Genomic DNA, 16155 nt, shown 5'->3' with positions numbered 1-16155 from the left:
TTGTGTCACTATGATCAAGCCTTAAAAAGTGGTCAGTTTTTAAATTCTTTTCTATAGTTGTTAAACTCCTTAATATGAACCATTTCAATAAACATGAAACTTGTTTATAGAAAATCTCTCTTCATTTTATTTTGTTAAAATTTCCCTTGTAAAAAAAAAAAAAAATTTCCCTTGTAAAATATTTAGCACAAGCTGCAAAAAATTAAACCACGCTGCAAAATACGTAGTTTTTAAAATATCTGGATAATAAGATATTTGCTGTGAATTAAACATGGTATTACCGCCAAACCTTGTCTTAGGAACATCACATTTGCACTGTATTGGTTTAGATTCAGACTTAAAAGAGGCCATTTAGAAAAGTCACTGCCTGGACTGCCAGACATGACTAGTTTGAATACCAATAGATAAAAAAAAAAATGTTAAATAGTTGGGAAATGAATAGCTTGAAAACAAATAGCTCAGATGGAGAGCTTAAAATCAAATTGACTGAAATGAAGGATTGACATTTCCAACAACTGGACTGCTGGAATTCTTCTTTTTTAAAAAATAATTTTATTTATGGCTGTGCTGGGTCTTTGTTGCTGCAGGAGTTTTTCTCTAGTTGCTGCGAATAGGGGCTACTCTTTAGTTGCGGTGGGCTTCTCATTGCGGTGGCTTCTCATTATGGAGCGTGGGCTCTAGAGCCTGGGGTAAGTGGTTGTGGTGCACAGGCTTTGTTGCTTCGTAGCATGTGGGAATCTTCCTGGATCAGGGATCAAACCTGTGTCTCCTGCATTCTGGCGGCTTCTTTACCACTAAGACACCAGGGAAGCCCTGACTGCTCGAATTTCTGAACTAAAAATTTCAATGTTAGAAAATATTAAGTAAATGTTTGAGAAAATGTAATTATAGGGAAGGCAATATATGTTGTGATATGAACCAGAAAATTTAGTCTCAAATTGTACTCTGTCATACAGAAACTCTGTGGATTTGGTCAAGTCTTTGGTGCTTTACAAAAATAGAAGACGATTTTTAATTTAAAAAGTAACTCATACATCAACTATACTACAATAAAAAAGATAAAAATAAAAACTCAGCTTGTTAGTTTATGGAATTTTTTATAAGTCATATGTTGATAAAAATCTAGGACTTAATAACTAAATTAGCTTAACAAGAGATTTTTATCCCTAAAACAAATTGTTTCTATTACTTTGGACATTATATTTTTATTATGTTTAAAGTGAAAGTCGCTCAGTCATATCTGACTACAGTCCATGGAATTCTCCAGGCCAGAATACTGGAGTGGGAGCAGCAGCAGTAGCCTTTCCCTTCTCCAGGGGATCTTCCCAACCCAGGGATTCAACCCAGGTCTCCCGCATTGCAGGCGGATTCTTTACCAGCTGAGCTATCAGGGAAGCCCCTTATTATGTTTAGTCAGTAACAAATTTATCTAAATATTATATATTTTTCAGATTTTTTTTTCTGTCATGCCACAGGGTATCTTAGTTCACTGATCAGGGATTGAATCCAGGACCTTGGCAGTGAGCGCATGGAGTCCTAACCACTAGACCACCAGGGAATTCCCCTTACTTAAATTTTAAAAAGAAGATACTGATTATGCTTTGAATTTTTTTTAAAAAGTGCCCTTATTTTATATTTAAAAGAATTCTTTGGGTAAGTTAAGCATATCTCCATTTTAGGATTAGAAAAAATAAGTAAAACATCAAATGTCCTGCCTACTGCTACGGAGATAGTCAGTTTTTCTTTTCTGATATCTTATCTGACAAGTAATAGAATTTTTAAAATACTCATGATCCACTAACACTGTAGTCTTTTGGTGCTAACATTTTAACTTCACAGTGGCAAGAATTTGAAAAGATGGTTTTTAGCTGATGATATTATTATATAATTCTGTCAGTAATATTACCTTTGATTTCATTGGGTTTTCATCATTACTATATAATTTGAGACATTACTAATGATAGGATCTGATCTGATATATATATAAAATGATTCTTACGCATTTTAAGTTTCTACTTTCTTTTCAGGTATGACAGCAGTTATCTGTACTTACCCTCTTGACATGGTTAGAGTACGCCTAGCATTCCAGGTGAAAGGGGAACACACTTATACAGGAATTATTCATGCATTCAAAACGATTTATGCAAAGGTATTTCATTTTTACTTTTCTTGTCTATAACATGCCCTTTTATACTTAGGCAATTATTTTTAATGTTATCTAAGTAGTTTTTCTTTTACTTATAATTATTAACATTAATAATAATTATGAAAACATATCTGTGTTTTAGTGTGGGTCCAGGATAATATATCCATTATAATGTATGCTTTTGTTCTTTTGCATTTATCATAATGAGCTCAATGTAATTTTACTTCTAATTTTTCTTCATGCAAAAGGAAGGTGGTTTCCTTGGATTTTACAGAGGCTTGATGCCTACTATATTAGGAATGGCTCCATATGCAGGTATGTTTTACATTTGGCAACATCTTGGGTTTTTCATTTTGTTGTAGGAATGATTTTAAAGTTGAGCATTTATTATTTAAGCCCCTAATCTGTCCAGAATTGCTTTTTTTCCTTTCTAAGGATAACCATTGATTAAATAATTTCTTCTTTCCCCAGTGATCTGTAGTGTCACTTCTTAAAACAATAATAGAGTACAGTTTTATAATAAGTCCTTACATTTGGTAGGACAAGTCCCTTGACCGTATGTTTCTTTTTTTTTGAGTAATATAAGGACTGTAGATATCTTGCTATTCCACATGCATTTTAGAATCATTTTTTGATGTTGTACAAAAGTCTTTGTTGGAAGTCTGAATGAAATTGCATACAGAGCTTCGACATTTTTTGTTAGATATATTTATAGACACCTTATAAGCTTTGTTGTGTCTTTTACAAACATTATGTTTTAAGTTTATTGCTTGATTTAATTTTTATATGATTTTATAGCTAGCCATTGTACTTGTTGGTATTATAGCCAGTTACCATGTAAGTGCTTTGGATTTCCTGTGTGCACCATCACATCCTGTGCAAATAACATCATTTTTCTCACTTCAGTTCAAATCATTATTTGTCTGTTTATGTTTATCTTGCTGTACTAGCTAAGGATCTACAGTGCATCAGTGAATAAAAGTGGTGATAGTTGGCGTTTTGGCTCATTACTGAATTTTAAAGGAAATGTTTCTAGTATTTATTTAGCCTAATGTACTATTTATCAGGTTGAGGTAGTATGGTAAGAATTTTTATCTGAACTGGTGTTGAATCTTATCAGACACTCTTTTCTGCATTTACTGATATGATAAGTTTTTTCATTTAATCTATTAATTTGATGAATGACTTTAATAGATGTTCTAATGTCAGCCCAAATTGGTTATGATACAGTGATCTTTTTATATCCTATTGGGTTCCATTCACTAATTGTTTTTAGAAGTTTTACATCTATATTTATGAGTGAGGTGTGAGATTAGTTTGCAATTTTCTCTTCTTGAACATCCTTGTGTGGTTTGGGTATCATGGTTACATAGGTCTCATAGAATGAGTTGAAGAGTATTTCCTCATTTCTATCCTCAGGAACAATTTGTATAAAATTATTAGAATTATCTGTTTCTTGAAAGTTTTTATTGTGAGATGATTTTTAAATACTGGTTTAAAAAAAAAAAATAAATACTGGTTTAATTTCTTGAATGGTTATATGACCATGTAGGTTATATGACCATTTAGGTTTTCTGTCTCTGTGAGTGATTTTTGGTAATTCATACCTTTCTTTACCATTTTGAACTTGACTGTTTTGTGTTTGTTTTCAACTTTCTTGGCAAAAGGTTTTCCTTATTTCTTCATATTTTTTTCACATCTGCTCTATCTGTAGTTCTGTTGTTTTTTTATTTCTTTTATCGGTTATCTGATTTTATAAAGAATCAGTTTTGGCTTTCTTCCTCTTTTCTAGTCTACCTTTATCTTCCATTTCATGGATTCTTGTTCATGCATTAGTTATCTCTTTTCTCTTGGGTTTATTCTTCAATTGTGTGCTTACCTCATTAATTTTTGGCCTTTGGGTTTTTTTTCCTTTAACTACCTGCTTTAGTTTCATCCTTTGACTTTGTTATTTTATTCATTTGTTTTTACTTAAAATTGGAAAATTTCAAACATATTCAAAAACTGGCAGTAGTATAATGAGCTACCGTGTACCCATCTAACTTCATAGTGGTCACCTGATGACATCTTGTTTCATCTATTCCCATTCCTTACTCTCTTCACCTTTTACCCCCCCAATTTTTTTAAAGCAAATTCACTTTATTATATTTCACCCACAATATTTCCAGTATTCAGCTCTATGCTTTTTTTTTTAATGAGTATAACCACAGACCATTATGAAACTTTTATTTTTACATTCTTTTTAAAAAATATATTCTTTTCCATTGTGGGTCATCATAGGAGTTGAATACAGTTCTCTGTACTACACAGCAGGACCTTGTTCATCTGTTCTCTATATAAAAGCTTGAAACTGCTAACCCCAGCCTCCCTTCCGCCAGCCCCCTCTCCCCTGGGAACTGCCAATCTCTGTGTCTCTGATTTTGTTTCTTGGATAGGTTCATTTTGTCATATTTCAGATTCCACACAGAAGTGCTATCATATGGTATTTGTCTTACTATTATGAAGCTTTCTTAATGTTATCTAGTGTATTGTCATTGTTCAAATTCCCTGAATTCATAATTTTTAAACCTAGACCCAAGTTAATATTTGCCTGGGTTATCTTTCTTCATCCTTTCATTTTCTACTTTTGCATGTTTTTGTTTTAGGTATTTATTTTGTAATCATCATATAGCTGAATTTTTTTTAATCCTGTCAGTAAAATCTTTAATTGCCAGTTAGTCTACTTAATGGTTGTTGTGATTATTGATATATTTGGATTTGTTTCTTTACCTTGATATTGATTTCCTCTTGTTGTTTTTCTTTTTATGTTTCTTTTTATTCCTTTCTTGTTTGCTTGTTTTCCTGAATCCTTACTCCCCCAATTTTTATAAATATAGAAGTTTATTTGCCTCCTCCTATGCCTGGTGGTCTTTGTTTATTTAGTTTGTTATTTCCTGTGGGTTTTTTTTTTTCTCGGGTGGTCTTTAACTATGAGTTTCTATTACCTTTTTTTTTTTTTTTGCCACATCACATGGCAGGTGGGATCTTAGTTCCCTAACCAGGAATTGAACGCATGGCCTCTGCACTGGAAGTGTGGAGTCTTAACCACTGGACCACCAGGGAAGTCCAACATGTTACTGGATCTTAATTTGAGTTTCTGACCCAGTGATTCCAGCTTCTCAAGGCCCAACGGCAGGATCTGTCTCAATGGCTTGACTGTTAGTATCAAAACGTAGAGTCACTCCACTTCTGTCATGGGCCACAACTCCCAAGTGGACCTCAGATTATATTTTTGGAAGGTGATGCTGCTAGGGATTCCTAGAAACTAGGGATTCCTTTCTGTAAGCCCAGCAATGGATATAGTTGTTCTATAATGATGAAGACTTGGAATACCTTCATTGCCATTATGCTGGAATAAGAAAGCTTTACTTTTTTTACTATATGTTCTTCTCTTTCTAATTTTTTGTTCTTAGTTTTATTTTTGAAACATTTTTTACATTGTTATTGTATGTACATAATTTTGTTTCTTAATTTTTCCAGTTTCCCAAGTCTTTTTCATATTTCTGAATACTATTCACATTTTTAAAAAATCTGTCATATTTCACTGAATACCATTCTACATAATTTAGGTATTTCAATTTTTTTCTTACTTGTGTTTAATTTGCTATGAATTTCCTTTTTGTGACCTATTTTTGTAGTTAAGGTTTCTGTGTTTAAGTTTGGTGAGTAGATTTCCCAAATATAAAAGTGTATGAGTATTCTAAAGTTGTATATCATCATTATTAAATACTATAAGTTCATAAGAATTTTTTATAAAGAATACATGCATATATTGAGTTATTATTCTAGACTGAATTTTTGTTCGGGCTTATTTGTTCTTAAGGTTAAGTATCTTTTTAAATATGTTTTTAAAATTTAGTAGATATCAAGATTTCTTGAGTAATGTTTAGTTGATAGGAATGCTTGAATTTTGCTTATTTTTTTTAACATATGACTTTTAATGTTTCTATTATAAAATAAATCATGTACATATTCAGCCAGTACCAACTGCACATTATCAATAACTTAACTCAGTATTAATTAGATTCCATGTGTCTTCTGAGTCACTCATTGTCATAGCTATTCCTTGAAGACAAAATTAGACACTGAATGAAATAAGGCTTTGTCACTTCTAAATTTGTTGCCTCTTCCTTACATTATCATCATTATTATAAATATGTTATATTTAGTTAGAATTACTAATCATTAGTTTAACTTTTACTTATGTGAAATCTTGCGAAACTGTTTAATTCTATTCATGTATAAGGTGGCATTATACTCAACAACTACCTTTATTCAGTGAACTGAACATTATACCAGTGCGTGAAAAACCAATGCTTTAATTTTTTATAGGTGGTAATTTTGTTGTCTTTAGGTTATTTATAAACATTAATTAAATCTTTTCATCTTAGATTAAGCCAAATATCTGAAATCAGGAAATGCATAGTTAGTGCCTTGAGTTAATTGGTTATTATGTAAGAATGGTGTCTTCTCACAGCTTACATTCTGTTAAGCATCGTGGTGAATTTATATTTTGTCTTTCAGGTGTTTCATTTTTTACTTTTGGTACCTTAAAGAGTGTTGGGCTTTCCTATGCTCCCACCCTTCTTGGCAGACCTTCATCAGACAATCCTAATGTCTTAGTTTTGAAAACTCACATAAACTTACTTTGTGGAGGTGTTGCTGGAGCAATAGCACAGACAATATCGTAAGTTTCTAATCAACTTAAGTCAAATACGTTTATCCAAGCCTGATTTTTAGCATTGGTTAGTTATTTTATTTTTTTCTAATAGGTTATTAAAAACAGGATCCCTTGAAAAATATTAATTTAATACATTTTTCCAATGTACCTGCCCTTAAAGCGTATTATAAATAACTTTGTGCCAAATTGACCAAATTAGTTTGAACCTACTCAATTTCTGTGGATTTTAAAAGAAAGGAAAAGGAAAGCTAGAAGGAAACACTGAGTATAGTCTTCAGCCATGTTTTCTTATGAATTTGCCCATATGAGGTTTCTGAAATCTGAGCCATTTATCGAGTATGTGTATATATGTGTGTGTGTAGGCACAATTTTTCTTGCAGTAAATCTTAAAGACCTGCTTTGTGCCAGAAACTATGCTAAGCATTGGGATTTTCACTAATGGAAGAACAAAACTGTTGCCTCAAGAAGCTAATACTCTTATTGAGACAGTAGCAATCAAGGGAACTCTATATTAATATAAGTTGTATTAGGGACATGGGATTTCCCAGGAGGCTCAGTGGTAAAGAATCTACCTGCTAAGCTGGAGACCCAGGATCCATCCCTGGATCAGGAAGGTCCCCTGGAGAAAGAAATGGCAATCTACTCTAGTATTCTTGCCTGGGAAATCCCGTGGACAGAGAATCCTGACGGGTTACAGTCCACTGGGTCACAAAAGAGTCGGACATGGCTTAGCGACTAAACAATAACCAGTTAGGGACATAGATGAATTAGGTGGAAAGTGTAATGGAAAGGTGGCTTCTAAGAATTTCTGTAGACCAAGAGAGATTGGATAGATGAGATAAAATGAGGCTGGAATACTATGAGGCAGGAACATTTCAGGAACAGGAAGAAGGAAAGATTTCTGTGACTGAGGAGTATCCTGAAAAACAGGAAGACAACAGGAAGTACTAGAGTCACAAAGGCTCAAAAAAAATAGTTTCCAATGGAAAAAAGAAAAGTCAAAGTAGGATAAGTACTGAAAGGTAAGGTGTTCATTGAAGTTTATGATTAAGGATTACTTTTGTGAAAGCAGACTCAGTATACTTTGTAGGAGCAGACTAGGTTGAAGGTAAAGAAAAAAAGTGTAGTTTACTTTTAGAAATATAGCTGTGGAACCTTTTTCATTTGGAGAGAATGCTCACCTCTAGCTATTCTGTATTCTCTTCTTGGTTTTACTGCCCTTTTCTTTATTATTTACTTCCAATTTAGAGCCTTAAAATCTGTCTTCTCTTTTCCACTTCTCTTTGTATTCTACACGCATTGACTCTTACAGATCCAGTGGCTCTTCTCAGTTCTTTTATCCTCTTTCTAATTGTTTTGTTTCCTTGGTTTTTGTAAACAGTGCCCTCTCTTGGCCATCATCCTCCCACCTTTCCCTTTTCAGGTATCTTGCTGATTCCTGTTTTCCTCCTCCTCCCTATCTGTGCTGATACTGTTAAGACCTTGCCAGACTTTAGTCCTTTGCTCTTCCTGTAAATATCTAGAGTAGCTCATCTATCTTTAAGGATTCAAAGGTCAACCTCTGTACAGATAACTAATTCTATTGAAATCTTCATACCGGTTCCCTCTGGTAACCTCTTGAATGTTTCTACCTGGACTTCTGTCGTCAGTGCAAACTCCATAATTCATATACTACGTTCTTGTTTTCTTTTTTGTGCCCGTCCTTAGCCCCCAACTTTCCTATTGTTACTGATAACCATTAATCTTATAGTCCTGATAATACCTTGAAATCATTTTTCACATTGCACATATCCAAACAGTTTTGCAATTTTTAACGTAAGAACATTGCCTGGAGTGTTGTTTTCTTTCTTTCCCATTGTTACTTCCCTCGTTCTGATCCTTGTACTTTGTCTCCTTACTTTCTCCCTATTAGTCAATTTCTTCTACCCAGACACATCTTCTGCTTAGAGACTGAATTGTTCAGGTTGAGGTTTTGGTCCCTTTATTCCCCACAAAATTTTTTTATCTCTCCACCTCCCATTAAACGATAGTTCGTGGGACTGCTCTGGCAGGTGCCCAGGTTTGATCTCTGATCAGGAAACTAGATCCCATGTGCTGCAACTGAGAGTTCGCATGTCCCAACTAAAGATCCTGCAACAAAGGTTGAAGATCCCACGCGCTGCAACTAAGATCCAGCACAGCCAAATAAATAAATGATCTTTTTTTTAAAGATAATTCATGGAGGGGAATTCCCTGGGGGTCCAGTGGTTAGAAGTCTTCACTTTCACTGCAGGGGGCATAGGTTTGTTCCTTGGTTGGGAAACCAAGATCCTGCAAGCCTTGAGGCAGGGTCAAAAAAAAAAAAAAAAAAGATTGGTAATTAATGGAGATGCTATTGAGATGTATAACACACTTCATCTATTACTAATGTTATTTCTTAAGCTGTTTGGTTGGTATATGGGTGGTTTTTAAATTATGACTATTGCATAGTAAATTTAAGTGTATATAGAAGTATATACTTATTTTTCTCATATATCACTATGTGTATATTATATATGTATTTATAACATGTGTGGCTCAGCTGGTAAAGAATCCACCTGCCATACGGGAGACCTGAGCTCAATCCCTGGGTTGGGAAAATCCCCTGGAGAAGGGAAAGGCTACCCACTCCAGTATTCTGGCCTAGAGAACTCCATGGAGTGTATAGTCCATGGGATCATAAAGAGTTGGACCTGACTGAGCGACTTTCACTTTTATATTTATATATATATATATATATATGAATGAGAGCTTTGAATAGGAAAGTAGAAAGCAGTTTTATGGTAGGGAAAATGTCTCTAAGACTCAATTTTCTTAACATTGAGATAAGAGTACCTGTCTCATGCAATTATGTAAAGATGGGATGAGATGATATACTTTATCTTGCTTAGCACAGGACCTAAGTAGTCAATATTAGCCCTAAAAATATGATTTAAAAAATGACCTGAGTCTTACTCCAAAGAGATTATTTTTGTATATTTCATTTTAGACAACCTAAAAATTTGTAAGTTGAGGTATAATTGACATATTATATTACTTTCTGGTGTACAACATAATGATTTGATACTTGTATATATGGCAAAATGATCATGACAGTAAGTCTAGTTAACATTTGTCCCACCATACGGAGTTACAGAACCAGGCAATCTTTCCACATAAAATTACCTCTGTCCTCTCAATACAATCATCTGCATTGTTAATTTTCGCCCTTAAGGAGACTTTCTGTTGGCCTGCTGTATACAAGGGCACTTGCTGAATGCTCTTAGGGTAGTGATTCTTAACTGGGGGTGGTTTTGCCTCTAGTGGATGTTTAGTAATGTCTGGAGACATTTTTGGTTGTTACAGTTGGGGATGTGCTACTGGCACCTATTGGGCAGAAGCCAGAGATGTACCTACACATCCTACTGCCCAAGACAGCCCCCACAACTGAGAATGGTCCAACCCAAATGGCAGTAGTGACAAAGTTAAGAAACCCTGTCTTAGGGTCACAGCAGCGGAAAGTACTCAGTTTATTTCTTCAGGAAGTGCATTTCACTTTCCTTTGGGGAATAAAGAGAACTTGACATTGGGTGATGAAAGAGAAGAATCACCAAACCCAAGAGAACCACTTCTGCAAAGGGCAAAGAGACCTCGGTTTTGTTATTTGGTTTTATTCATGTGCCTATATCCTGACTCCCAGGTTAGACAAAACAATCAGAGAATAGGAACACATTATTTCCTAGCATACATGGGACTTTGTATTCAATAATTGCTGAGTAGAAAATTAAAAATCGTTTTTAAGTCCTTCTGTCTTTTTCTTCTTTTAGCTACCCATTTGATGTAACACGTCGGCGAATGCAGTTAGGAGCTGTTCTTCCAGAATTTGAAAAGTGCCTGTAAGTTCTGCATTTGTCATTGTTCAATTTCTTTAGGAAATGTAATGTGTAAAATAAGTAGGGAGATAGGACTGTGATCTCATAAGCAGTCTAGAGATTTAATTTTATCTCCCATAGTGTGCTTTGGTTAACTTTATAAGAATTTAATCAGGTCCTAATCCTCCTATTGGGTTTCCCTAGTGGCTCAGACGGTAAAGAATTTGCCTGCAATGCAGGAGACTCGGGTTCAGTCCCTGGGTTGGGGAAATCCTCTGGAGAAGGAAGTGGCTACCCACTCCAGCTCCAGTATTCTTGCCTGGAGAATTCCATGGCAATTCCAGGCAGAGGAGCCTGGCAGGCTACAGTCCATGGGGTCGCAAAGAGTGGGACATGACTGAGCAACTAACACTTCACTTTCAATCCTCCTATTAAAATTTTATTTTAGGGAATTCCCTGACAGTCCAGTGTTTAGGACTCGGAGTTTCACTGTGGGGGCCTAGGTTCGACCCCTGATTGGGGAACTTAAATCCAGCAAGGCATGAAGCCAAAAAAAAAAAGTCATTTTAGAGCAGCTCTGTTAAGTAGAAATATTATGTGAATCACATGTAATTTAAATTTTTTTGGTAACCACATTTAAAAAGTATTAAAAGAAACAGATGAAATTGTTTTAAAATATTTTATTTAAACCAATATATATAAAATTTACCACTTTGTCATCTTATTTTACATCATTTTTATTTATTTATTTAAATTTTTAATCCCTTAAAAAAAATACTACATATTTGAAGTCCAGGGGATATTTTACACTCAGGGCACATTTCAGTTTTGGATTTGCCACTGAGTTTCATGTACTCAGTAGCCACATATGGCTAGTGGCTAACACTATTGCATAGCATAGCATTATAGAATTTTCTATAATTTATAACTTTTGAATCATTCTGTTTGGTGACGTGTTGTCCCTCAGGGAAAGAGCAGAATATTTATTCAGGAACTTGAGTTGCCTTTATTCACCCAAAAGATTTTTTTGAAGATTTCAGCCCACATTGCATATTGAAAGAGAAAGACAAAGCCCAAAATGTTGGTTTGAAAGGAAAGAACACTGAAACAAGAAAGTCTTCATTGCTGAAATCTGAAAGACAGTCCTTCAAGCTTTAGTACTATAACATCTACTCATTATAGCATACAACTTGAGCAGAAATGAGAGCTTAAAGGGCAACTGTTCATATATCCTTTAAAAAGACTACATTAGTATTTCAAATATTATTATGAAATTGTGTTGCTAGTAAATGTCACAGACATAATACAGACAAAATATATTGTATTAATGAACCCCAAAATTCTATGCCTAATGCTTTGATCTTGTTCGGAATGAATTGCTGTTTTATTGTGAATTTTCAGCTTGTTTTAACACTTGCTTTCCAAAGGCTACTCAAGATGGAATTTTAGCTTCTTTTAAAAAAATGCTGTTATGATTCTGAAGTTGTCTGTTCATGACTGGGCATAAAGGTGTTATCATTTTATCTTTCTCTTTCAGTACCATGCGAGAGACTATGAAGTATGTCTATGGACACCATGGAATTCGAAAAGGATTATATCGTGGTTTATCTCTTAATTACATTCGCTGCGTTCCTTCTCAGGCAGTGGCTTTTACAACATATGAACTTATGAAGCAGTTTTTTCACCTCAATTAAAAAAAATCATGATTTCTTTTCCTTTATAAACTCTCAGAGGGAAAAATAAAATGTTAATTTAATTTGGGGGAGAACATTACTTGAAGGGGGATATTTACCCTGTCACAGGAACCACTGGTATTTTAGTACTTGATTTTTCTATTCATCACAAATCAAAAGTGCTTACTATACTTTTTGATGCCAGTAGTTATATTTTAGAACATTGCAAAAAAAAAAAATTCCTAAGCTGATGCTGGTTAATCAGTAAGGTTATTGGAAACCATTTTAAAGTGTTATTTGAAAGTAGAACTAACTTGAATTCAAGAGGTTGCCATTAGTTTTATTATGCTATTCCAAGCTTTTAATTATAATCATGATTTTCAAAGACTGTAACATTGGTTTTTGTTATTATAATAAACAGGCTTGGTTATATTACAGCAGAATGATGAGAACTGACATTTTAAGTTATATGAAACATAGGTTAGAAGCCAGCATTGAAGTATTATTCATATGTCTCTTCTCATAATTCTGCTCCACTGGATAGAAGGACAAACACTTTTTCTCTTCATTTTTGATAAATATTGTATTTAAAAAGTAGCCATGTAGACACTCATCAGTAAGTCACGAATTTTCAGGTCTTGCTCAAATGTCATTTCCAGTTTCTGAGTGATTTAAGTATGTTTTTAAATTTCACTGTATTTCCCAAGGGCAGTAATAGTAAATATTGAGTATCTTTGCTCTCAAAACAAATTAGCATTATAGATTTGTTTTTGTTAGATGATTTGGTGTATGTTAGAAAATTTATTTAAGTGGACTGTGAAATATCCATTAATATAGATGTGAATGTTGAAGAATGTTTCCGAGGTATTATGTTATGACACATCAACTAGTTCTTCCACATAAAGTAATTTAGTGCAATATAAACTTAAGTAGAAATGTAAAACATGAGCTCAATTGCTATCCTTTATAGTATAATGGTTTAAAATGTAGGAATTCCATTTATTATGTTCAGAGTACTTTTTTATGTTTTATTGTAAGCATGACAAAAAATGAGAGGGGAACAGTTATAGTTCTCTCCTCCAAAATAGCAATTTGTAGAGTTAATATGATTTTTAAGGCATTAGAAAACTAAGTTGAAAGTGTTATTTCTGTTTCAATTTTTATTTTTTTTTTTGCATAAAGATTTCTTGTCATATCTTGGTGAAATTATATGAACTGGTTTCATTTTCAAAGTCTTTATTTTACAATAAATGTTTATCTTTGTATGATTTATAAGTATACCCACAGGTGTACATGTGTTCCTAAAACTATTTTGTATATTTTCATTTGTGGGCTACACTGTAGCTAAATACTGTTATCAAATCTCAAGATAATTTAAATGTATAAAATAAGTATCTCAGTTATGTTATCAATAAAGGAGGACTGCAAATATTTTTTTAAATAAAAATTTGCATTCTATATCTGTTACAGAGTACCTAGGTTATTAAAAATAAGTTTTATTCATATCTCAACAATTACTCCTCTCTTTTAACTATTTACACTATTGAAGCATAAATAAACATAAGTGGTCAGAATGGAAGAATACTTGAAATAATGACAGTATTTATATCTAATTTATTTCAGATCGATAACTCAAAGTGAATCTTGATAGATTATCTTGCATTTGAAGATCGACTATGTCTGTTTTGATTGCCATTGTAATTCTTTTCTTGCCTTTTGGTGGGTACAGCCCTCTGGTCTATGGAATGGGAGAGTGATTTTGTCTAGGGATCGATGAGTGATGTACCCTTCCTAGCTCTTAATGGTGGCCTGTGTGGAGATTGAAAGTTTAGTGGTGATATATATATATGTACACACACACACACACTCATATAGTAATGTCTTATCCCATTTTCCCCCGGGTACTCAACATTCATTTATTCAGCACCCATTGTGTGCCAGGGATTATGTCAGCATTTTGTGGGCATACCTTGAGACGTCTCTCAGCGGTCCTTACAGTGTGGTTTGGATTCCCAATAGCATCTATCTCTGGGTACTACACTGGCGGGGTGTGTACCACACTTTTTGGTTCCTGCGTGTTTACTTATGTTCTCCTAGTTGGTTCTCTCATGGGCAGAGTCATCCCTTCATCTCCTTTTAAGGAGCACAGTGTATGGCACCATAGTAGTTGTTCAGTGATGTTTACTGATGAGCTAAAGGAAGGTTTGGTCCCTATTTTTGGAGAAAATGTTCTAGTAGGAAGAAATGACGTACTACTAGTGCAAAGAAAGAACAATTTAGAAAGTTTTTTTTTTTCCCCCCACAGAGATGTCTTGCTGCTAATTTGATCCAGGATGAATGGCAAATAATAAAACCTATATTACATGAATAATTCATCACCTTGCAGAATGGGCCGATGATATCTGATACACTTATATAGCAACCATATATTTAAACACTTCCTCAGATCAATTCTTTGAATATCAGACACTGTTAGGCACTAGGAATCAATGACAAATGATGAGTCATGTATATTTCCTGAGGATTTACTGTGTTCTGTTGCTTGTTTTAAGCACTTCAGATGCCTTAACTCTGTTTCTGCAACAATACTGATAAGAATGGTACTATTAAATACTCCTTTTTTACAGTTGGGATGATTGAGACCCAGGGAGATCAAGTAACTTGTCCAGGTTCACACAATAAGTGGTGGATCTACGGTTCAGATTCAGCCAGTCTGAATCTGCAGCTTAGTCTATTAGACACGATGCTAGTAGACACACTAGTATCCTTCAACACACTAGTATCCTTCCTATTCAGGTAAAACTCTAATATGTCAAGAAATACAAATCAATTAATAGAATGATTACAGTTTTTGGAAAGTGCCTTTGTTGTTTTCCCCATTCTTGAGATTGGTAATTTATGTTCTTTTTAGTTACTGGTTTAGCTGGAGTCTTTTGAATTTTCTCCATTGTCTGAATTTTTTGTTAATTTCTGTTTCTAAGTACAAATAATTGCTGATAGAGTAGAGTGATCTTTGTAAAAATATAATCAGGCAGGGGCTTCCCTGGTAGCCCAGTGGTGAAGAGCCTGACTGCAAGTTCAGGGGATACAGGTTCAGTCCTGGTCCTGGAGGATACCACATGCCATGGGACAACTAAGCCACAACTAACTGAGCCTGTGCTCTGGGGCCTGTGAGCCACGACTATGAGCCCGTGAGCTGCAACTACGGAAAGTCCTTGAGCACCTTGAGCTCGTGCTCTGCAACAAGAGAAACCACTGCAGTGAGAAGCCCAGGCACCGCAGCTAGAGAGTATCCCCCACTTGCCGCAACTATAGAAAGCCTGTGTGCAGCAATGAAGATTCAGAGCCACCATAAATAAACATAAATCCCTTAAAACAACAACAACAACAAAACCCCATAATCAGGCAATTTTATCCCCCTGCTGAAAACTTTCCAGGGCTTCCCATTGCATTTAGAATAAAAGACAAAATCATTACTAGATCTTATACAGCCCTGTAAATCCATCTGCCTTGTGTCTACTCCAACCCTGTTTGCTGCTACTCACAGCATGTTGTGAGGAAGCTAGGCAGTCCCTGTAGAGGCTGGCCTCAACTTGCCAGCCATTTGAGTAACGCATCTTCAAAGTCGATCGCTCAGCTTCCTGATGATGCTTTATGGACAAAGAAAAGCTTTCCTCACAAAATCCTGCCCAAAATGAAAATTCATATGCTAAAAAGATGGTTGTTTGGTGGTTCAGTGGTTAAGAC

The 16155-nt window shown here is 34.6% G+C and overlaps 1 protein-coding gene across 2 annotated transcripts in view; it reads left to right on the top strand.

The window, feature by feature from the left end:
* Positions 1-13868, top strand: part of SLC25A16 (solute carrier family 25 member 16) — a 29015-nt gene extending 15147 nt beyond the window's left edge. For both annotated transcript variants that reach the window (XM_019954155.2, XM_070782215.1), the window contains 5 exons: positions 2028-2149; positions 2395-2461; positions 6710-6872; positions 10691-10759; positions 12273-13868. In XM_019954155.2, the coding sequence (XP_019809714.1) occupies positions 2028-2149; positions 2395-2461; positions 6710-6872; positions 10691-10759; positions 12273-12429 (578 nt within the window). In that variant the 3' untranslated portion in view covers positions 12430-13868. The remainder of the gene's footprint in view (positions 1-2027; positions 2150-2394; positions 2462-6709; positions 6873-10690; positions 10760-12272) is intronic.
* Positions 13869-16155: the final 2287 nt, after the last annotated feature.

This window comes from Bos indicus, chromosome 28 (genome assembly GCF_029378745.1).
Source record: "Bos indicus isolate NIAB-ARS_2022 breed Sahiwal x Tharparkar chromosome 28, NIAB-ARS_B.indTharparkar_mat_pri_1.0, whole genome shotgun sequence".
Taxonomy (NCBI): domain Eukaryota; kingdom Metazoa; phylum Chordata; class Mammalia; order Artiodactyla; family Bovidae; genus Bos; species Bos indicus.
Note: the sequence above shows the minus strand (reverse complement) of the source record. Positions and strands in the feature narration are given on the sequence as shown.